Raw genomic sequence first — 24,603 nt, forward strand, 5'->3', positions numbered from 1 at the left:
GTGCTGAACCTAATATACTGGCCCGTATTTACTATATGATTAGAACAAGGCCAAGGAGTATATATGAGCTAGGAGTATTCAGTCGGGCATTGGTGTTTACTGATTTCCATTCAGGTTTTGTCTAAGTACTCTTAGTGATTAGACTCAGCACTCTTCAAGAGAAGCTCTTTATGATCATTGGAAGATCTGTTTCAATGTCTGTGCTCTGCCCCAGCCCCCAGTATTCTCCCTTCTCAATGGACACTTGGCTGCTGCCTTGCAGGAGGGCACAAGTCCACCAGTCATGTTGAGTAGTAGTTCCCTGACCTGTCTGTGTCTGTGGCTGATGTGCTCATGCACAACCATTCCTACTGCAAACAGTTCCTCAGTCCTAGAGTGGGTAGATTTGATCTCACTTTTCCATCATGGTGGTCTCTAGTGACAGAGGATAATGAAGAAGAAGATGGTGATACCGGAGAAGAGCTTGGAGGGTTGTTTCATGTCAGCCAGCCTGCCAGAGAGTGTAAGCACAAGGCTGACTCTTTGGACTGCTCCAGATTTCATGTGGAGGCACCCCATGATTGGGATTTAGAGGAGGTAAGGCTGAATATGAATAGTATATTTGACTTATGAGAGAGGTAATTGTTCTAAAAGGAGATTATGTGATTTCAATATTGCCTACTGGTTATTAGCTTCTTATTTTTATAACATAACAGGACAATTCTCCACATATTGGAGTGAATGTTTAATGCATCCTAAGCAGTGATATGTTATGAGCTTAGTCAGACCATGTACATATGATGTGGAGAAAAGGAGAATGTTCAACTCTTAGTGTAAATGGTATTGTTAATCTTTATTTTGAAGCATTGCACATAAGTTTTCATACATTTGAGATATTCGATGTTTTATAATTGGGAGATACCTTGTGTCCCTGAGTTAACATATATAATTTCTACTATTGTTAAGCAAACAGAAATCCATGACACTGGTAAATTTTCTTCCTCTGCTCATCATTTTCTAGTCACACTGGAGGATTCATTCAGTTTTCAAATTTGCCAGGTTTAATCTCTTACCTTATGTTTTTTCTTCTGGAATGTTCTTCTGATCTTCCCAAGGCTGGCTTCTTTTGATCATTCAGTTTACCTGAAATGTCATCCTCAGGGAGGCCCAATCACTGTCATATTATCTATTTTAATTCACTGGGTAGCACATAGTGAGATTTTATGTAACCATTTTTGGGGTCAAATTTAATACAGGTTAGAGAAACCCACATAGAAATATTTTGTTTAACTTAATAGATTAATGGTGAGTGTCTCTGTGACCACCATGTGTCCACCCCGGTGAGAGTCTTCTCCCTGCAGAAGGAACCACCATCATTTCCTTCTTTTCCTTATAATTTCATCTTCTAAGTATGCGTCAATAAACACCAAAGTTTAGCTTTACCAGGCTGTTGTTGTTTTTCTCTATGCCTTTCAAATCTCTTAATCTATAGTATTCACCTCCACCCATCTCTTTCTTTTTTTTCTCCCTTATCTTTTCACTTGTTGAAGAAACCAAGTAGTTGATGTATTGAGCTTCTCACATTCTGGATTTCCTGGGTTGTGTTGCATCCCCATGTGCAGTTTGTCAGACTCCACTCCTCTCTATATTTCTATAAATTGGTACAGAGCAATACCAATAGAGTTGCCTGTGATGATGGAGATGATTCATAATAAACAGTCTTTTATGGCTATCGAGCACTTTAAATGTTGCGAGACAGAACTAAAATTTTGATTTTGTTTTATTTAACTTTAATTAATTAGAATTTAAATAGCCATGTGCTTGTAGCTCCCCTTTGGACAGCACATATATAGAAGTTTGATTAGATTTAGGTTTTTTTGGGGGGGGTTGTTTTTTTAATTTTTGGCAAGACTGCTTGCTAGGTAGCAGTGTTTTTTTCATTAGGAGACACATAAAATCACCTGTGATGTTAGCTATTGATGCTCAATACCTCAATTAATTAATTTAGTAAGGATGTAAAATTGTGGTATTTCAAATTTCTCTGTACTTATTAGCTGGAATAGTTCATTCTATCAAGAGAAACAACTTCTCACCTACTGTTTAGTTGCTCAGTTCCATAGAAGCAGTATAAATGCTTGATTCTTTTTATCAGTTTTGTGAATGATTCTCAAAGGTGACTTTTTTTTTTTTTTTTTTTAACTGATGGATTTAAATATAGTTGATGTGTTTCCTTCCACTGTACTTGTTATCCTTACTGATGATCATATGTATCTCATCTGTGGCTAGTGGGAGTCTCTTCAGATTGGCTATTGAGTTCTTTTGACATGATTCTGGTGGTCCTTGATTGCTTTGTTGCTATCTGATATGATAGGATGTTCCAGCATCATCTTGTACATTTCTGATGCCAGATGTAGAAGGAGCCGTAGTCCTGATTTTTCTTAGTACAAAATGGTATTTCAGAATCACAGTCTAGGCCTAGGAATACTCATCGCTATGGGTTGGTCATTTTTTTAAAGTCTTTTCATTGACCAGAGCTGGAGGAATTCATATATACATTTTCAATTTAGATTCAGGACTATGGAGTTTTTCCTTAACCTTTTTGTCTTACAGTTTATATATCTGTTTTTCCACTGAAGAGTTAATCCTTATTTGAACCAGAAGATGATTAAATTAGAAGTGTCTAAGTACTCATTTATTTTATACTAGTTATACACAGAGGTGTCAGAATAGCATTACATGCTTCTGTTAGTATGATTGCTGAAAACAGTTGTTTTTTTCTTTTTCTTTTTTTTTTTTTTTTTTTGTCTTTTTGCTATTTCTTGGGCCGCTCCCGTGGCATACGGGAGGTTCCCAGGCTAGGAGTCGAATCGGAGCTGTAGCCACTAGCCTACACCAGAGCCACAGCAACACGGGATCGGAGCCGCGTCTGCAACCTATACCACAGCTCACGGCAACACTGGATTGTTAACCCACTGAGCAAGGGCAGGGACCGAACCCGCAACCTCATGGTTCCTAGTCGGATTGGTTGACCACTGCGCCACGACGGGAACTCCTATTTTTTTCTTTATGTGTTCTCCTTTTTCACTTTCAAAAGTGAATACACCATTTTGCATTCCAACCAGCAGTGTATATAGTGTCTGATTTCTCTACATTGGAGTAACATCACCAAAACTTGTTATTGCCTATTTTTGTTGTTGTTTTTTTTATTGTTATAACCATTCTAGGATGTGTGAAATAATAATCTCATTGTAATTTTGACTTGCCTTTTTCCTTGATGGCTAATGATGTTAGCCATCGTTTCATATGCCTTTTGGCCATTTGTATACATTATTTGAAGAAATCCCTATTCATATTGTTTGCTTATTTAAAAAATTGGGTTATTTGTCTTTTTGTCATTGAGCGTAAGTTGTTTTTATATTTGAATCCAAATCTGTTATCAGACATATGGTTTGCAGGTATTTTTTTTCCCATTCTTTAGGCTATCTTTTCTGTGCCCTTTGAAGCACAAAGTTTTAAATTTTGATTAGGTCCTTGGAGTTCCCATCATGGTATAGTGGAAACAAATCTGACTAGGAACCATGAGGTTGCGTGTTCAAACCCTGGCCTTGCTCAGTGGGTTAAGGATCTGGCGTTGCCGTGAGCTGTGGTGTAGGCTAGCAGCTACAGCTCCAATTAGACCCCTAGCCTGGGAACCTCCATATGCCATGGGTGTGGCCCTAAAAGGCAAAATAAATAAATGAATGAATAAATAAATTATTTTGATTAAGTCCAATTTCTCTATATTTTTGTTGTCATTTGTGTATTTAGTATCAAATCCAAGAAACCATTGCCAAATCTAAAATCACGAAGATTTATGGTTTTGTGTGAGAGTTTTATAGTTTAGCTCTTATATTTAGATTTTTGAAACATTTTGAGTTAAATTTTTGTATTTAATGTGAGATGAGATAAACTTCATTCTTTTGCGTGTGGATATCCAGTTGTTCTAGCACCATTTGTTGAAAAGTCTGTTCTTTTCCCCCAGTGTCTTGTCTTGGCACCCTGGGTGAAAATCACTTGACCATAGATATATGAGTTTATTTATGGACTCTTAAATTATATTCCATTGATTCCATTTATCTTTATGCTAGTACCATAATATTTTGATTATGACTGCTTTGTAGTAAGTTTTGAAATCAAGAAGTGTGTATCCCCTAACTTTGTTCTTTTTAAAGATTTGTCTTTTCTGGATCCCTTGGATTTTCTTTATTTTAAAATCTACTTTTCCATTTCTACAAAGAAACCAACTGGGATTCTGATAGAAATTGCATTGTATCTGAATTTTGGGTAGTATTGATTGATATCTTAATGATACCAAGTCTTCTAATCTGTTTGCATTTACTTAGGACCTCTCTTTCAAGAATGTTTTGTAGTTATAAGAGCATAAGCTTTGCACTTCTTTTGTTGGATTTATTCCTAGTATTGTATCCTTTTTGATGCTATTAAAAGGAGTTGTTTTCTGAACTTAATTTTTGGATTGTTCATTGCTAGTGTATAGAAATAAATTTATTGTTGTCTGTTGATCTAGTATCTTGCAACCTTGCTGAACTCATTTATCCTGATACTTTTTCAGTAGATTTCTTAGGATTTTCTATGTACAAGATCATATCACCTGTGAATAGAAATGGTTTTTCTGGAGTTCCCGTCGTGGCGCAGTGGTTAACGAATCCGACTAGGAACCATGAGGTTGCGGGTTCGGTCCCTGCCCTTGCTCAGTGGGTTAACGATCCGGCGTTGCCGTGAGCTGTGGTGTAGGTTGCAGACGCGGCTCGGATCCCGCGTTGCTGTGCTCTGGCGTAGGCTAGTGGCTACAGCTCCGATTCGACCCCTAGCCTGGGAACCTCCCATATGCCGTGGGAGCGGCCCAAGAAATAGCAACAACAACAACAACAAAAAGACAAAAGACAAAAAAAAAAAAAAAAAGAAATGGTTTTTCTTACTAAATTGGATGCCTTTTATTTCAGTTTCTTACCTAATAACTGACTAGAGTGTTCATTACAATGTTGAATAGAAATGGTGAGAGAAGACATCCTTGTCTTATTCCTGATCTTAGGGGGAAAGCTCTCAGTCTTTCACCATGAGGTATGATGTTAGCTTTGGGTTTTTAATGGATGCCCTTTATTAGTTCCCTTCTAAATTTGAGTGTTTCTGTCACAGAGGGTCTATTTTTAAAAACTTATCTGGTCCCTAGTTCCCTTAAGTCAATTGTTAAACTTCATGAAAACAAGGATCTTCTTGAAACAATTTGCCATTCAGTGCTGTGAAGCTTCTTGGCATAGAGTAGATGTACAGTAAATATTTAGTGAAGGATTATAGGCATGAAGGAGTGAGTAAATGAGCAAATTTACTTTTGTATCCAGTGTAATCATGCTAGCTTCAAGGCTACTTTTGAGAGTGAAATCATGTATGAAAAATATGAATCATGATCAAAATGTAATTGAAAGCCAGGACCTATGTGAAGATTTTTATATGTGTTTTTGAGGCTTTAGCAGTGAGTGATGTGTGCTGTTTTAGGTCAGGTTCCCTGGAAAACATTCTGAAACAAAGTCTTGTACAAGTTTTAGTGTGTATTTGAGAACACCCACTGCATGTATACACTGGATGATCTGACAGATCTAGGACTGGGAGCCTCATCAGGCCTCTGCACTATTGTGCTTATACAAGACATTTTATCTTTGTCAGAGTATTATCATTGGCTAGAGAAATTAAGTTTTCAGACAGCCAAGATACATCTGGTTTAACGAATTAGTAAATACCTGTTTATAAGTAAAAATCAGTGGGCTAACAGTATTTTCCCTATCCATGGTTAATGTTGTGATACTTATGTTTTTATCTCTGTTGTTATATTGTCTACATCAAAGATAAAGTTATTTCATAGGCTCACTTGGAATGAAACTATCCACAGAACTGTTTTGAAAAGTATTTGAAGACCAGTTGTTACCTACTACTTCTAAAAGCAGTTATTTGTTGAATGATGGGAGCCTGTCAACTAAGCACTGACTTTTCTGTATAAGGTTATGAACAGTATCAGAGATTGCTTTGTGACTGGGAAGTGGGAAGAGGATAAAGATGCAGCCAAGATCTTAGCAGAAGATGGTAAGTAAAGAGCTGTATTTTTCAGACTGTTTTATTTCTATCTTATTTTCTTCCATATCTTTAATGGTCAAGCCAAAAATATTAGTTCAGTTGTGAAATGCTTTCGGGAACTCTCTTAGGAATTAAATTATAGTTCCTCCTTTCATAACGATCTTGTTTTCTCCTTCAGATTAATTGACTTATTAGATATGGGTGTTGAAGAAGATTGGGAAGCTTTCCATAAAATGTATGCATTTATTAAAAATAGAAAGTAATTCTTGTTTAGGTGCCATGATTAGATTTAGTTAAGCCTTTTTGGCAGATATGCATGTATATGTAAAGGCTTCCTAAGAAACTTTTTCAGTCTCTACTATGATCATTGGTCAGAACTTTGGTTTTCTTACAGTGGTGGTTATAGTTTTTGTGTTTATGTTTTAACATTTTCGTGGCCATTCTTCATAATATTTTTGACTTTTTCACTGAAATTTTGAATTTATAATAGAATAAAGCTCTCATCTGTTATTTGCACTTTCTCATTTCTAGCATTGTCCCTTTTTTTCTTTTTCTTTTTTAGATAGATTTGCAAGTTACCTATTTTGTTAGATCCATAACTTTTGAATTTATTTATTTATTTATTTATTTTTCATTTTTAATTTTTTGGGGTTTTTTTGGGCCGCACCTGTGGCATATGGAGTTTCCCAGGCTAGGGGTCAAATTGGAGCTGCAGCCTCTGGCCTACGCCACAGCCACTGCAACTCCAGATCCAAGCTGCATCTGTGATCTACACCACAGCTCGTGGCAATGCTGGATCCTTAACTCACTGAGTGAGGCCAGAGTTCAAACCTGCCTCCTCATGAATACTAGTCAGATTCGTTTCCACTGAGCCATGACGGGAACTCCTGAATTTTTCATTCTACTGGTTAAAAAAATTAATGAAGCTTTGGGAGTTCTCTCTCTGGTACAGTGGGTTAAGTCTCTAGAGCAGCTTGGGTTGCTGCTGAGGCCCAGATTCCAATCTCAGGCCTGATTCGTTTCCACTGAGCCATGACGGGAACTCCTGAATTTATTTTTCATTCTACTGGTTAAAAAAATTAATGAAGCTTTGGGAGTTCTCTCTCTGGTACAGTGGGTTATGTCTCTAGAGCAGCTTGGGTTGATGAAATTAATGAAGCTTTTGGGAGTTCTCTCTCTGGTACAGTGGGTTATGTCTCTAGAGCAGCTTGGGTTGCTGCTGAGGCCCAGATTCCAATCTCAGGCCTGATGTAGTGGGTTAAGTCTGTCATTGCTGCGGCTGTGGCATAGGTCGCATCTGTGGTTTGGATTCAATCCCTGGCATAGGAACTTCCATGTGCCTCAGGTGCCAACAACAACAACAAAAATTAATGAGGTTTGATTTTTCCTTTTACTTCTGTTTGTCGGTTGTAGGATTAGAAAAGGAAATTTTGGGGGTTTGTTTTTAAGGAAAGCATTTAAAGAAATTAAAGTATAGTTTAATGTTCAACTTTATGCACACACATACACACATGTATACACACATACATACATACATATTTTTCTTTAATTTTATGGCTGGGCCAGGGACTGAATCCAAGCTGCAGCTGAGACCTATACCACAGCCGCAGCAGTGCCAATTCTTTAACCCACTGCACTGGGCCTCCACAGTTTTCCACTGTGCCACAGTGGGAATTCCATCAACTTGATATATTTTGACAATTATATGCAACTATATCTGTTATCCAAAATAAGAATAAGAACATTTCCATCACCCCCAAAATGTTTGTGCCCTTTGCAGTCAGCTCCAAGCCCTACCCCAGGCAGCCACTTTTGGATTTCTATCACTAGATTTATTTTGCCTGGCCTTGGACTTCATAGAAAAGTAGTCTGACAGTATATATTCTTTAGTGTCTGTGTTCTTTTTCTCAATATAATATTTTCACTTTTTAATAAACCTTGTTGAGATATATTTTACATACAATTAAATATACTTGTTTTGAGAATATAGTTTGGCTAGTTTGGACAATTATATATGCTCATGTACTGCCATTACAATCAGGACATAAAGTATCTCTGTCACCATAGAATGCACCCTCATGGTCCTTTGCAGTAAGTTCCTACTCCTACCATCACAGCAGCCCAGCACAACCAATGATCTGCTTTCTCTCAATGTAGATTAGAATTGCATGATAAAACACCCTGTCTTCTATCTGTAGATTCTTTTACTTAACATACTGTTTTTGAGATTAATTTGTATAATAGTTTGTTTCTTCTTATTGCTGAGTAGTCTGTTGCACAGATATGCCACAGTTGTTTATCCATTTTTCTCTCTTGATGGCCATTTAGGTCGTTTCCAGTTTTTGACTATTACAATTAAGGCTGCTCTGAACATTCATGTATAGGTCTTTTTTGTGGAATTTGGTTTCCATTTCTCCTTGGTAACACCTTGGAGTAGAATGATAAGAGCTATGGGGTGGGTAGATGGACACCCAACTTTGTAAGAAACTTATATAGTCTCACTTCATTTTTAATATTTGACTGATGACAGCTCTTAAGCCCCATTCCTGTCCACCTTTATATCCTACATCTGAGCAAGCTGATAAAAAAAAAAAAAACAAGTGCTCCTCTTTTGGCACCAGAAGAAAGTTCAAATCACATACCCTCATGCCTTCATCGAAGCCCCACCTCCTAACCAGCCTTAACAACCCATGCTATTCTCCCTTCCCTCCCTTCTCTCCCAAACTGTGTTTCAATTAGCTTGGAAGTCTGCCCTACTCTCCCTTAAAAATCTCACAGTGTGAATTATGAATCATTCCATATACTTTTGATTCATGTGTGTGTTGTCTGGCTCAATATCTAAACCCAGTTTTGGGTGGGAGGATCATCCTGTCTCTCCAGCAGGGGAGGACAATTTCAGCTCATGCCCTAGTGGGTATGAAATAGTATCATTATGGCTTTAATTGATGACATTGTTGATGATGACATTGTTATCTTTTCATGTGCATGTTGGCCAATTTAGTATCTTCCTTTGTGAGGTATACATTTAAGTCTTTTGCCTAATTTTTTAAAAGAAGGTTATAATCATTTAGATTTAGAGGGAAGTTGCAAATATAGTGCAGAGTTCCCATAAACTTCACACTCAGTTTGCCCTGTTATGATCATGTTACATACAGACAGTACATTGGTCACAATTAATGAACAAATTGCTAACAAAATCTTGGATCTCTGTCAATTTGAGCACCTTTCTGTGTGTTAAGGGGCCATTTGTATTTCCTTCCATCCTGTCTTTGCATATGCTTTACCTGTTTTTCTATTGGGTTATTGTTGATATTTTTTTCATTTTTGATATATTAGAGAAATTAGCCATTTGTGATATGAGGTGCCAGCCACATTTACTCACTTATTTTAATACTTGTATTTTAACTTTATGATTCTTTTATGTGAATTTTTTTTGACGTCTTTTTTTTTCCCTGCTGTACAGCATGGGGATCAAGTTACTCTTACATGTATACATTTTTTTCCCACCCTTTGTTCTGTTGCAATATGAGTATCTAGACATAGTTCTCAATGCTACTCAGCAGGATCTCCTTGTAAATCTGTTCCAAGTTGTATCTGATAACCCCAAGCTCCCCATCCCTCCCACTCCCTCCCCCTCCCATCAGGCAGCCACAAGTCTATTCCCCAAGTCCATGATTTTCTTTTCTGTGGAGATGTTCATTTGTGCTGTATTTTAGATTCCAGTTATAAGTTATCATATGGTATTTGTCTTTGTCTTTCTGACTCATTTCAGTCAGTATGAGAGTCTCTAGTTCCATCCATGTTGCTGCAAATGGCATTATGTCATTCCTTTTTTATGGCTGAGTAGTATTCCATTGTGTATATATACCACATCTTCCGAATCCATTCTGTTGATGGACATTTGGGTTGTTTCCATGTCTTGGCTATTGTGAATAGAGCTGCAATGAACATGCAGGTGCATGTGTCTCTTTTAAGTAGAGTTTTGTCCGGATATATGCCCAAGAGTGGGATTGCGAGGTCAAATGGAAGTTCTATGTATAGATTTCTAAGGTATCTCCAAACTGTTCTCCATAGTGGCTGTACCAGTTTACATTCCCACCAGCAGTGCAGGAGGGTTCCCTTTTCTCCACAACCCCTCCAGCACTTGTTATTTGTGGACTTATTAATGATGGCCATTCTGACTGGTGTGAGGTGGTATCTCATGGTAGTTTTGATTTGCATTTCTCTTATAATCAGCGATGTTGAGCATTTTTTCATGTGTTTGTTGGCCATCTGTATATCTTCTTTGGAGAAATGTCTATTCAGGTCTTTTGCCCATTTTTCCATTGGTTGATTGGCTTTTTTGCTGTTGGGTTGTATAAGTTGTTTATATATTCTAGAGATTAAGCCCTTGTCTGTTTCATCGTTTGAAACTATTTTCTCCCATTCTGTAAGTTGTCTTTTTGTTTTCTGTGAATTTTTTTAATGAGGTTAGATTTATTAGTTTTGCCTTAAATGCCTTTTGGGATTTGTCTTAAAAAGGTCTTTTGTGAAAAAAAAAAAAGAGAGAAAAAAAACTTTTGTTTTTTTTTTGTACTGCCTGATTCCCATTTTTCTTTTACATTCTAATCACTGATGTATCTACTACTTATTTTATTTCTTTTTTCTTTTTTCTTTTTAGGGCTGCACCTATGGCATATGGAATTTCCCAGGCTAGCGGTCGGACCGGAGCTGCAGCTGCTGGCCTACAGCACAGCCACAGCAATGCCAGATTTGAGCCACGTCTGTGACCTACACCACAGCTCACAGCAGTACTGGATTCTTCACCCACTGAGTGAGGGCAGGGATCAAACCTGCATCCTCATGGATACTGGTCATTAACCACTGAGCCGCAACGGGAACTCCCTTCTACTACTTATTTTAGTGGGAGTGGGAGGCCTAGATATTTTTTTCTACATGGCTGCCAAGTTCTTTCCAATACTATTTGTTCTTTTCACAACTGATTAAAATGCCTTTTTTTTTTTTTTTTTTTTGTCTTTTTTTTTTAAGGGCCGCACATGTGGCATATGAAGGTTCTCAGGCTAGGGGTCGAATCATAGCTACAGCTGCTGGCCTACGCCACAGCCACAGCAACACAGGATCCGAGCTGGATCTGCAATCTACACCACAGCTCACAGCAGTGCCAGATCCTTAACTCACTGAGCAAGGTCAGGGATCAAACCCGCATCTTCATGGATACTAGTCGAGTTCGTTAACCACTGAGCCATGACAGGAACTCCCAAAAAATTTTAAAATGAAAAATATGCCATTTCCTGCTGGCGTCTGTGATTTCATAGGCTGTCATTGTAATTTGTGTGCCTCTATAGGTATTCTGCCATCTCTTTATGGCTACTTTCAAGGTATTTTTTGTTTGTAGTTTTCAGAAGTTTAATTGGTGTGAATTTTGGGGGGTTTATTGTGAGATTTTCTCAGCTTCTTGAACCTGCAAATTAATGTTTTTCACCAAATTTGAGAATCTTTAGTCATTATTTCTTTTAACCACAAACTTGTGAGACTCTGATGACAGAGTCTCAGAAACAAAACAGATATTTGTTTTTTTGTGTCTATCCTATGGGTCCTTGAGGCTCTGTTCATTTCTTTTTAGGCTGTTTTGTTTTGTTTTTTCATTCAGTTCAGACTGAATGAATTCTTTATGTGGCCTCAAGTTTCCTGAGGTTTTCAATTTTTTTGGTTGTTGCTGTAAGATTTGTAGTTGCTTGTTGAAGAATTTTTTTTTCCTTTTGTAATTTTATTTATAATGGTTACTTTAAGGTACTAGTCAGGTAGTTCCAACATCTGATGGATTTCAGTGTTGTTTTCAGTCTTTACACATTCAAACAGTGATTTTCCTGGTTCTAGGCATGACAGGTGCTTTTCTGTTGTATCCACATATTTTGTTTGGAGACCCTGGGTCCTATGTAATTTTAGAATTTTAACATGCACTCTTCCTATTTAGGTTTAGTGTACAGGTACTGGTCCACTTCAAGGGCTGTGGTTCCAATGACAATTTCAGAGCCTTTGTGGCACTGTTCTGGTCTGCTTGGTTTATCTGGTGCTGTTGGCCCTGCTGGTACTGTGTCAGGAAACAGAGGAGCTTCTCTCGGCTGTGCCACCTGGTGTGCCTAGGTCAGGGAAAGTTATCTTGGCTTATGGGGTAGTTTGCTTATTCTGGGGGCATCTCTTTTGCTTGGATTCTTAATCCACAGCACCACAGCAGAAACTGCACCACAGCATACCTTTTGATACCCTTCTAAATGTTGCTTCCCAAAGGAGTTTTATCTTGTCTGTGTCTTTTAAGGATAGGATACAAAACTTAGAGCTCTAAAAACAAATAAATGATCCCTTCTTATGGGCTTGGCATTGTTTTGGACACCAGTATTACTTTAAATGCTGTATTTTTGGTAATCTAAGATTTTACTCAGGTATGTCACATGGTTGTGCTGTGTTAATCTTACTATTGAGATTCTTTTTCACATGTGCTGTTATCATGCCACGGCTTCTCAAGTCATTCTTTGAACCGTTAGTTTGATGACTCATCTAAAGCGCTATGCATGCCACCTCTGTGGGCATCTCTGCTACAGAATGTGCATCACCTATATATATAGCTCTTGGCTAAGTGGAATTTTGAAGTGTAGAAAAGTGGATTGGCTTCATTTACTTAAAACCTAATAAACAGGTGATGAAATACTGACAATGTAACAAGAAAAAGAAGCCTGTGTATTGGAAGATTCTTCAGGGGTGCATTGCATTAAGAACAGTAAAAATGAGTTTGAGATGCAGAGCACACAGTCTACCTGGTTCTGGGTGGTACTGGAGTGTCACAGGCAGGCCCTACTTACAGAGGCGTTGTTTGGATATTCTTTTCCCAGAGGAGCTCTATGGTGACTTTGAAGACCTGGAAACAGGGGACGTGCACAAGGGAAAATCAGACCCGGATGCTGAGGTATGACGTGACTGTGGCTGGCTCTCAGCCACTTGTCTTTGATCTGTGGTCAGTATGTTTTGCAAAAGGCCCCATATTGAGAAATGCAAATCTTACTGGTTATCTATGGAGATTACAGACTAGATGAATTCCTTCCTAAAAATAAAGAGGGTGAGGACAGATCAAAAGCTATTGGTTTATTTGTTGTTCTTGATTTTGGGGGTAATACCTTCTACCTCTACTTGTTATGATTCTTCAGACACTGGGAATTTTGGTCATTTAGTTTAATTTTTTAAATTTTTATTTTTTTATGGCCACGCCCATGGCATATGGAAGTTTTTGGGCCAGGCATTGAATCTGAGCCACAGCTATGACCTATGGCACAGCTGCAGGAGTGCTGGATCCTTTAACCCACTGAGCCTGGGCCAAGGATCAAACATGTGCCTCCACAGTAACCCAAGCTGCTACAGTTGATTCTTAACCCATTGTGCCACAGTGGTTTCTAGTCATTTAGTTTTGCTGTCATTCTCCTCTTCTTAAATTTAAGTGCCATTTAAAAAAAAAAAAAAAAGAATTCTCTGTTCACCCTAATATTTCTTTAGAACATTATCTGGGTTGGGGACACTTGCTGTTATCTTTATTCATGTTTGGTATTCCCAGCCATATTAAGGAATGGCAGTTAATTGTAATGCAGATGTCTAAATAAATGTCTCTTGTTGCAATACATATAATTTAGAGCTAAGGGCTGTTTTGCTTTCATGATGATCATAACTAAGATTATTGCAGCTCAATCCAAATAGAACTTTTAAAATCTGCCTTAATGTTTAAAAAAAGGTATCCACAAATTTTTACAAAATTTTCTCTTCGGAAAATCTAAGGTTGAAGATGTAGAGGAAGAAGTTAAAGAAGAAGTTGACCCCAGCGCAGAGGAAAGTGCCAAAAAAAAGCATTTAGATAAAAAGAGAAAATTGAAGGAGATGTTTGATGCAGAGTATGATGAAGGAGAAAGCACATACTTTGATGATCTTAAAGGAGAAATGCAGAAACAAGCACAGGTGAGGAAACTCAGTTCTTGTCGTCAGCCTCATCTCCAAGCTGTAATGTGGTGTGAATACATAACTGTTTATATCTCTGCTCCCTGATCTGCTTCTGGGCCTCTTGTTTGGTTTCCTAGAGCGAGATGCAGATGGGTGTGTTTATTCATGCACTCATCCAGTTGTTTCTTCAGTCAGACATTCACCAGAAAAATACTAGTGTCTATTTTGTACCAAGCATTAAATATTAAGGAAGCAGAAATGGCTGAGACGCAGCCACCATTTTTGAGGGTCTAACAGTGTAGTGATCTGAGAAAGTGTGTTTTCCATGCATGCATGCATTGCCTTAGTATTCTTATTATTGCTTCCTGAAACCCTCACTGAATAATTTGAATGGACATGTGATTCTTGGCCTATGTGGCTTATGCACATACCAGTGCTCTGGAGAAGGTTTTCTGAAAACTCACTTTGGTCAGAGTTCAGAGGATACTTTGAAGGTGAGGTCAGATGCAGAGGTAGAGGGAGCCTGTTGAATGCTGAAAGGGAGATGTCTGGCCCTGCTGTCTGGGGATGCTGAGCATCTGTATGTGTTGATGAACTCACTCTGAAGGAAACACAAAGATGTGTACACAGTTTGATGGCGAGTGTTTGAGTTGTGCTTTGACAAATGGGTCCACCAAGAAGCCCTGTAAGCTGGAGCATATCTTAATATGTCTTATGCAAATTAAGTGTATGATTTGTGGAAATGCAGTTGACAGGGTTTGCTCACCCTAGGCCTTCATCTAATCTAAGAAGTATCTGCTGGTCAATCATTAACTTAGTGACTCCAGGTGTGTACTGACCTTTGATAGAAGCAACTAGGAAATGTAAGTTTGGTTCTGAAGTCTTTGCTTTGGGCCATTTGCAGTTTAAACTCACCTAGAACCTTGTGGGCATTGTACAGAACTTTGAATTTTTTACTCTGAATGAGTGGGGAGGAGGAGGGGGGTCATGTTGAGTTGAGGAGAGACATGCATGATCTGCTTACCTTTGAAAGGGTTACCCTGGTAAGAGTTCAGTAAGATAAAGGTGACTTACACTGAGGAGGGGGTGGGGGTGTTGTAGTGGTGAGAAGAAAGAGTCAAATTCTGGATATACTGCATTTAAAAAGAAGATAAATAGGATTACTTGGTGAATTGAATGTGAGAGGGGAACTAAGGATGGCTTACTGGAAGGATTGGGTTGTTATAAATGAGATGGGAAAGCCTTTCATTGATGTCAGTCTATCTGGAAAGATGAAGTTTGGATCTGTTAGGGGTTTTTTGGTGGTTTTTTTTTTTTTTTTTGCTTTTTTTGGTGTTTTTTTTTTTTAGGGCCGAACACACAGCATACAAAAGTTCCTAGGCTAGGGATCTGATCAGAGCTGCAGCTGCCAGAGCTGCAGAGCACAGCCACAGCAATGCTGGATCTGAGCCGTGTTTGCAACCTATACCACCGCTCATGGCAACACTGGATCCTTAACCCAATGAGCGGGGCCATGTCCTCATGGATACTAGTCTGGTTCATTACCACTGAGCCACAACTGGAACTCCTGGATCTTTTAGGTTTGAGGTATCTTTCAGACAAGAGACGTGTCAAGTGGTCAGTGAGGAGTTCTGGAGAGCTGTTGGGGCCAGGGACCTAAATATGGAGTCCTCAACATCTGGATGCTATTTACAGCTATGAGGTGAATGGAATGACCTGGAGAGTGAGTGTAGAGACAGGAGAGGAGAGGACCAGGACTGACACTGGATGCTCCAACAGGCTGGGCAGAGAGGAGGAAGAAGGAGTAGGGACTGAGCAGTGCTCATGAGATAGAGGAAATCCAAGAAAACACTAGCTCTGCTGGAAACCACTGTAGAAGGAAGTGATAGTTTCAAATCCTGCTGATAATTGCAGTGAAGACAGAATGGACCACTGGATTAGGAATGTGGAGGCCTGTAGTGACTTTGGCAAGCATCTCAGTGGAGCGTTGGTTAAGGTCCAATTTTAGGGTATTTAAGAGAATAGGAGCAGAGTAACTGGAGCCAGATGATAGAAGACTTCTCTGGCATTTTGCTTCAAAGATAAGCAGAGGAATGAGGCAATAGTGAGAGGAAGTAGAATCAAAAGATTTTAAGATGAGAGAAATAACAGGCAAGATTTGTTGGTATAAAGGCCAACAAGAGTGGATGATCTAGTATGCAAGTAAAGTTTGGCATTAAATAGAGGCATGGATAATCTATAACAGCTGCCCAGTTGAACTTCCTGTGATAGTGGAAGTATGTATCTCTGCTGTCCTATACCTTGTCCACTAGCCAGCATGTTGATACTGACCACCTGAAGTGTGGCTGATGTGACTGAGAGGCTGAATTGTTACAATTACATTTAATTTTAATAAATTTCAATTTAAATAGCCATGTTGGCCTACCATATTAAACAGTGCAGAGCTGTGATAAAAGACTGAATATGGGTTCTATACATGGTTCCTCTGTTTAGAAATTGCTCTTTTTTGAAAATGGTAATCTTATATTTATTGATGACAACAGCATTATGGGTTTTTAATTTTTCCCCCTTTTATATATAGATTAATCGGGCGGAATTTGAAGATCAAGATGATGAAGCCAGAGTTCAGTATGAGGGTTTTCGACCTGGGATGTATGTTCGAATTGAGATAGAAAATGTACCCTGTGAATTCGTGCTTAACTTTGACCCCCATTACCCAATTATTTTGGGTGGTTTGGGCAATAGTGAAGGCAATGTTGGATATGTACAGGTAGGTGCCCTTTGCTGCGTGCTTAATAATTGAGGTTCTTTGGACGTACTTGGCACCAGTAATCTTACTGAGATCCCTTTCCCCTCAGATGCGTCTGAAGAAACATCGTTGGTATAAAAAAATCCTCAAGTCCCGAGATCCAATCATTTTTTCTGTTGGGTGGAGGCGGTTCCAGACTATCCCGCTTTATTATATTGAAGACCACAATGGAAGACAGAGGCTTCTGAAATACACCCCACAGCACATGCATTGTGGAGCAACCTTTTGGGGTAAAAAGGAATTAGAATAAACTTGCTCGTAGGTTAATTTAAGGCTCTTCTTTTCTTTCTTTCTTTCTTTCTTTCTTTTTTTTTTTGGTCTTTTTAGAGCTATACCTGTGGCATACGGAAGTTCCCAGGTTAGGGGTCAAATCAGAGCTGTAACAGTCAACCTACACTGCAGCTCACGGCAACCAGATCCCTAACCCACTGAGCAGGGCCAGGGGTCAAAACTGCATCTTATGGATACTAGTCGGGTTCCTTACCGCTGAGCCACGACAGGAACTCCTAAACCTTTTAAGCTTTTATCATTATAGTTTTGCTTTTTTCCTTTTATGAAATCCCAGTTCATAAGATTTTTCTTTTTTGGATTGGAGTCTATATATAAAATGGAATCCAGAATGTATGGTTCAATGTATTTCTTTCTTTTTTTTTTTTTTTTTTTTCTTTAAGGTCCTATCACTCCACAGGGTACTGGGTTCTTGGCAATACAGTCTGTCAGTGGCATAATGGTAACTATCTTGGATGTTTTATTTTATAGACTGAGTTTCAGAAATATGTCTTGAATATGGAATATGTACCTGAAACTTTAAGTTGAAAATTACTCATTTTTAGTATTTGTAGTAAACTTCTCTTTGCTTTCAATATTCGTACGTCTTTTTAAGTAAAGTATGGGAGTGGAGAAGAAGGAAGTAAAAGAATTTTAATGGTACTGATGACATTTCTGTATTTTTATGTTTTTATGGACATGCTAAAAATATTTTAGCAGTGCTCACTATGAGCTTAGCACTCTGCTAAGTTGTGGTATATACATCAGGTACTACTAGACATAAGACTACCACCAGTAATGCTGGTTTAGCAAAGTATGTTCACACAGTCTTCATTTGACCAATCAGAGCAGGTTTTATTGGCTCCATTTAACAGAAAACTGAATAATGAGCAATTGGAATCCACCCTGAATGTCTAAAATTTAATTTCTCAAACATTGTAACCAGATTTTCATATTCCTTTTCATTCATGCATCATTGTGAAACTGTGTTACTATGAAATCACCCTCAGACAGTAGTATAGTATAATAGTATTACAGTATTATACTATCAAATAGATTTTGTTAAAATACTGTTTTGCATGTTCAGATATTCTCATTTTTCTTATGTGATTGTAAGTGAAATGCACTTTGGTAATTTATTGCATTAGAGAGAAATAAGTTTTTCTCCTGCTGATAGTATTCCTGTATCAGATTTTGGGGATTCCTTTTTAGCCTGATTTCCGGATAGCTGCCACAGGAGTTGTCCTTGATCTGGATAAATCTATAAAAATTGTGAAGAAATTAAAGCTAACTGGCTTTCCATATAAAATTTTCAAGAACACTTCATTCATTAAGGTCTGTATATCTGTGTATTCACGTATTTAATATGTTGTTAAAGGAGTAATGAATTCTAATATAGGTCTAAGAGATAAGTCTGAAAAGTGCTTGAAATCTTTCATAATCTTAGTCTTTGATATTTTTAGTTTACTTCTATATATTAGTCTCTGTGTTACTTAATATGTTCAGAAATCTTTAGGTGAAGTAAAATAGAGATATTTGGTGATTGAGGCTATTACTTTTTACTCCCATATGAGGCTGTTGCAGAGCTAATATTGAAAATATGTAATCCTATTCACTGGGTTTTGTTTCCTACCTTTTCGGTTTGTATTAAGAGAGGGGAAAATCATAGCATTTTCAAACAGATCATTAGAAAAATAGACAAAGCAATTTGCAGAAGTACTTGTTGGCAAGGGTACAGAGAAATGGACACTCTGTTAATGCAGTATATCATAGAAGGGTAGTTTGGGCAACACCTACTGAAAATTTCTTTAGCAGGGGATGTTTCCATTAAAAACACAGAGTTAAGATGATCGATCACGAAATGTTCTTATAAGGGAATACTACCATCAGCATTTATCCAGCTCTCTTTATTTTCTGAGTGTGTACACCTAAGTAATAGGATAAGAGCTGTAGTCCAGCTTTGTGAGATGATGGCAAAGGCCATCGGGGCCACTTCAGTCCAATAAATATCTTTTTGATCTTCTTTTCTACAAAGGTAGTGATGAGCATGTTAGTGCCTACAATAGAATCTTGATTAATATTTTATTTGAGGGAAAATAGAATTGTATTCCTTTTGACCTAGTAATTCCAATGAATTATTTTTTTTGTTTTTTAACCAAGGATATATTTATGAACTGAGAGGTAAAATATCTAACTTTGTATGTATATTTGTTTTCTTTTATATATATACTTATAGGGAATGTTTAATTCTGCCTTGGAAGTGGCCAAATTTGAAGGTGCTGTGATTCGAACTGTCAGTGGAATAAGGGGACAGATCAAGAAGGCACTCAGGGCTCCAGAAGGAGCTTTCCGGGCCACCTTTGAGGATAAATTGCTGATGAGTGGTAAATATCCTTTGTGGTGTGTTTTTAACGTTGTGTTACCATTCACTATTGGCTTCTAGCCAGTATGAAGTACAGGTGGCAGTTTTAAGTCTTTAGAAACAGGAGTCAGCTATAGCTCTCCCTAGTTGGAGCATCTTGGGTATTATGCCAAGTCATGCTGTGTCTAGAGCCATGTGATTCACCCAGTGAAAGTTTTATGGGTGTGGATATGATTGACACACCCAATGAAAGAGTAGTTCACTGGGCAAAGTCTCTCTTCAAATACTTTGCATCTAGCTGGAGAAGTTTGGGGTCAGTATTTTGTTCTCTTATTTACTGAGATGAATATGAATCTTTTGAAAATGTTAATATGGAGCTCCCATTGTGGCTGAGTGGGTTAAGAACCCAATTAGTATCCATAGGGATGTGGGTTTGACGCCTGGCCTTGCTCAGTGGGTTAAGGATACGGCGTTGCCGAAAACTGCACCCGAGTTGCTAGGGCTGTGGCATAGGCCGGCAGCTACAGCTCCAATTCAACCCCTAGCCTGGGAACTTCCATATGCTGCAGATGTGGCCTTAAAAGGGGTGGGAGGGAAGAAAGTGTTAATGTAAATTTCTTCTCTTTCCAGATATTGTCTTCATGAGAACTTGGTATCCTGTCTCCGTTCCAGCCTTCTATAACCCTGTAACATCTTTGTTGAAACCAGTTGGTGAGAAAGACACCTGGTCAGGAATGCGGACAACTGGTCAACTCCGGCTTGTCCATGGCATCAAACTAAAACCCAACAAAGATTCTCTGTATAAGGTATAGTCACACATGTGCTCTATAGATAGTGTCATCCAGAAGATATGCTGTAATATTCTCATGGTTTGAATTTTCAAGTAGAAAGTCTAACATTAAATTTGAATAAACATGTCGTATATTCGTAGACTATTTTGGAAGGAACACAGGAAAAGTGGTGGTCTTCACCTCAGACTATTTTTTTTGTACCATATACACATATTACTTTTAAAAACATTAATGTGCTAATTCTTATTGAAACAATGTGGAAGTATGTGTTTTCTTGAAAGTTTTAATAAGCTTTTTATTGAAATGTTAACATACAGAAATTCACACACAAATCAAAAGTATATACAACTCAATGAATTTTAGTACATAAAAGTTGCCATCACCTGGATCAAGCAAGAGAATTACTAGCACAAAAGAAGCCCTCTTGTGACCTCTCCCAGTCAGTCACTCACTATCCCACCTCCATTTCAAACCAGCCATCATCTTAGTTCCTGACGTGTAAATTCCTTCCACCTTTTTTTGAGTTTTATAAAATATATAGTATTTTGCCTGATTTCTTTCCTTCAGTATTATGAGATTCATTCATGTTCTAGTATATAGCAGACATTTATTTTTTGTTATTGTTGAGTAGAATTTCATTGTATGACAGTGTCAGTTTATCCATCAAGGGACAGTATTTCCAGGTTTAGGCTATCATGAGAGCTGCCCTGAACAGTTATATGCAACTTGTTTGGCATACATGTGCACACACTTCTGTTATGTAGATCCTTGTGGGTGGGATTGCCAGGGTACATGTGTTCAACAGCAGTGTGTGATGGTTGTAGTATTCAGAGCTCATACCAGGTTAGGCTCCAACAGCTTATTAGTTTTCTAGCTGTTCCACATCGTTTCCAGTAGTTGGCCTCATCGGTGGGGGGTTTTTTTTTGGCTGCATCTGCAGCATGTACAAGTTCCTGGGCCAGGGATTGTATCCGCCCCATTGCAGTAACCAGAACCACAGCAGTGACACCACTGCTGTGATCCTTAACCTGCTGAACCGCCAGGCACTCCTAGTATTTTTTTCTCCTTTTTTTCGGGCCCATCTGTGACATGTGGAGATTTCCTGGGCCAGAGACCAACTCTGAGTGACTGAGTGACAGAGTTCCTCACCACAGCTGCAGCAACACCAGATCCTTAACTCACTGTGCCACAGCAGGAACTCCTAGTCTTTTTTAAGTTCTCTGTTCCTGTCTCAAATATCATTTTCATTCAGATTTTGGCCTCTGAGAACTTCCATTATTTCATTCACAGCTTAACAATGCATTTGAAAAGATTTGTTAATGCAGAAGATTTAATTGTTTTGTAATAAGAGGGTAGTTCAGGGTTTCAGTCTTCCATTCTGCTAGAAATGGAAGTTTTCCACGAATTAGTTTTTCTGTAAAGCAGTTAATAAAATTTGGATCATATTGCCATGAATTTCTCTTAAAATATACTTTGGAGTTCCCATCATGGCTCAACGGTTAGTGAACCCAACTAGCATCCATGATGACATGGGTTCGATTCCTGGCCTCGCTCTGTGGGTTAAGGATCTGGCATTGCGTGAGCTGTGGTGTAGGCCAGTGGCTATAGCTCTGAGTTGACCTCTAGCCTGGGAACCTGCACATGCCGTAGGTACAGCCCTAAAAAGACAAGAACACCAAAATACACACACACACACACACACACACACACTGTATACTTCAGGACAGAGTACCTATTGTCTAGTATGTGGTGCTTACTCTTTTTTTGAAAAAGAGATTTCTCTGAGTTCTTTCAAAAGTTTCTTAAACAGAGAATATTGAGAGGGTGATGTCTTTAACAATAAATTTAAGGGTATAGAAGAAATATTTATATAGTTGTCAACCTTGGAAAAGGTTTAGGGCAAAACTTTGAACTGCTTCTGAGACAGTTAAAAATTTTGGTCATCTCAATTAAGCATAGAATTTGGTTAGCTTGAAAACTGAATGTAGAGGAGTTTTGCATTCATTTGTCATTTAAATCTTTTTCTCAGCTAGCCTTCTACTAAAAATAGAATGAAGTTAAACTTCTTAATGAGAATCAGGGATGGGGACACTTTGGTTGCTGCCTGGAGAAAGAACCATGTCCTTAAATCCAGAGAGGTTGATAGTCAAGATGAAAAGCTAGATTAGGCTAGAAAAAAACCATTTCAGTCCCCCAACATAAGGCCTTCATTTTCCATTAGTAGAAATTTTGGATCTTTTCATCTGCTCTGTTGAGACCCCATTGTCCATACTACAGAAATGTGCACAGTTGATTTCTTGGAAGAATTGTAAATATGTATATTCTTTATATTCCTTTGTTTTGGCTGTGGCTATCTATGCATGCTCATCAAGGCAATTTATATTTGATGAATGACTGAGTCCTCATTTCTGATGATGATCTATTGGAAACTCTGATGTTACTAATCTTGTGGAAAAATCAATCCATTGAGAAGATTTTATGTGAGTTTTAATGCACTAGATGATAATTTAGATATTTCACAGTCTTTGTTTTCTTTTTCTTTTTCTTTTCCAGCCAATTATAAGGCAAAAGAAACATTTTAATTCACTGCATATTCCAAAAGCTTTGCAGAAGGCCCTGCCATTTAAGAGCAAGCCCAAGACCCAAGCAAAGGCAGGCAAGACTCCAAAGGACAGACTGAGACCAGCCGTCATACGGGAGCCTCATGAAAGGAAGGTACTGTCAAGGGATGGCTTCCAGCACATTGCTTTTAGAAGTGAAAATAATGTTTTCAGTAATACACTTGGCATTTCTACTGCATTCTCATTTTTCATCAGGAAAAGATAAAGGCCAGACTTATTCAAGGCACTAGATCTGAAGTTAGAAGAAAGGCCAGAGTCCATTTCCCTTTTGTTTAGTCATGTTCTGCCTTATACGTTTTAATGGGGAATAATAGGCACACAGCTGGCAAATCACTCTTAGCTGTACATAGTACCCAGAGTAACAAAGATGGTTTTGTGGTCAAGGCCATTATTTAAGTATTTTGCCAAGTAAATATGCTCCTATTTGTATTTCCATGCAAATTATAACTTCCTAGTTCGGAATAAATTTTCACTAGGTTGATATTCATTTGGATCATGAATTGGTCCTAGTTTTGATGCAGTCAGCTGTGGTGTTTAGGCCTCCTGAAACTTAGATGGAAAGCATGCTATAACTGTGAGAATATTCTGATGCTCACTGGGTTTTACCCTTGTCAGATCCTTGCGCTGCTGGATGCTCTGAGTACAGTGCATAGTCAGAAGATGAAGAAGGCCAAGGAGCAACGGCATCTACACAACAAAGAACACTTCAAAGTGAAGCAGAAGGAGGAAGAAGAGAAACTGAAGCGACAGAAGGATCTCAGGAAGAAACTCTTCCGAATTCAGGGTCAGAAGGAAAAAAGAAATCAGAAGTCCAGTCTGAAGGGGTCTGGGGAGCAGTCGATGTGAGCTCCAGACAGATAGACTGTCATTTGAGTCTGCAGTGATGAATGGTTTCATATATTGTAGTACTTGTAAATAACAGGACGGAACTGGAGCCCAAATATGACCTCTTTGTTGACTGTAGAACCCAGACTGTGCCTTTGAGGAGAGAAATGGAGACTGTTGATAGGACACCTGTTCCTCCTCAGCATCTAGGTTATGTCAAATAAAGCAATATAATTTATGGTTTTCTAGATTCTCTCACATTCCTCTCTCAGTTTAATTTTGTGCTACAAAAATATCATTAAAATATTTTCTTGTTAATTTTGGCTTAGTAGTTTTCATTAGTGTTGATTGTTTGATAATTACTTATTCTACCACCTTCATGATGAGCCTTCCAAAAGGGGGAAAAATATTAACTTGAATCCTTGGCTTTAAGGTAAAATTTTGGAGAAATGTATATAGTTATTTTTGGGGTTTTGTCTATTATATGTTATGTTCTTTGATCATTGACCCTAATGGACATTTTATATCTTATTTCACATGTTTTGCCTGTTAGTATAATAGCTAGTTAACACTAGATACTGTTTTTATGCTTTAGACCAGGGAGGTGGTTAGGAATACTCTCTGAAGCTTGAATTGATAAAACTTTCTGGGCCTTAAATACACTCCTGAAAGACATCAACACCTCCCTCGCAGTGGGTAGAATCATCTAGGAGAAGGGATCAAGATGAAACACAGCCAGGTCCAGCATTCTTTCCATTAGTTCAGTATTTTCATACACCTCACACAACATCACCTCATCCAACCCACATGCGCAGACCAGCACCCAAGATAACCCGAATGATCCTGCTG

General features: G+C 38.3%; 1 protein-coding gene across 1 annotated transcript in view; it reads left to right on the forward strand.

Annotated features, from left to right (window-relative positions):
• BMS1 (BMS1, ribosome biogenesis factor) overlaps positions 1 to 24,072 on the forward strand; it is a 69,910-nt gene extending 45,838 nt beyond the window's left edge. Inside the window, exons 13-24 of the mRNA XM_005670994.3 lie at positions 419 to 576; positions 6,030 to 6,111; positions 12,990 to 13,063; positions 13,921 to 14,097; positions 16,661 to 16,849; positions 16,938 to 17,118; positions 17,560 to 17,618; positions 18,368 to 18,490; positions 19,392 to 19,539; positions 20,148 to 20,323; positions 22,862 to 23,023; positions 23,545 to 24,072. Of these exons, the coding sequence (XP_005671051.2) occupies positions 419 to 576; positions 6,030 to 6,111; positions 12,990 to 13,063; positions 13,921 to 14,097; positions 16,661 to 16,849; positions 16,938 to 17,118; positions 17,560 to 17,618; positions 18,368 to 18,490; positions 19,392 to 19,539; positions 20,148 to 20,323; positions 22,862 to 23,023; positions 23,545 to 23,775 (1,760 nt within the window). The 3' untranslated portion in view covers positions 23,776 to 24,072. The remainder of the gene's footprint in view (positions 1 to 418; positions 577 to 6,029; positions 6,112 to 12,989; positions 13,064 to 13,920; positions 14,098 to 16,660; positions 16,850 to 16,937; positions 17,119 to 17,559; positions 17,619 to 18,367; positions 18,491 to 19,391; positions 19,540 to 20,147; positions 20,324 to 22,861; positions 23,024 to 23,544) is intronic.

The sequence above is a fragment of the Sus scrofa genome, chromosome 14 (genome assembly GCF_000003025.6).
Source record: "Sus scrofa isolate TJ Tabasco breed Duroc chromosome 14, Sscrofa11.1, whole genome shotgun sequence".
NCBI classification, from domain to species: Eukaryota; Metazoa; Chordata; class Mammalia; order Artiodactyla; family Suidae; genus Sus; species Sus scrofa.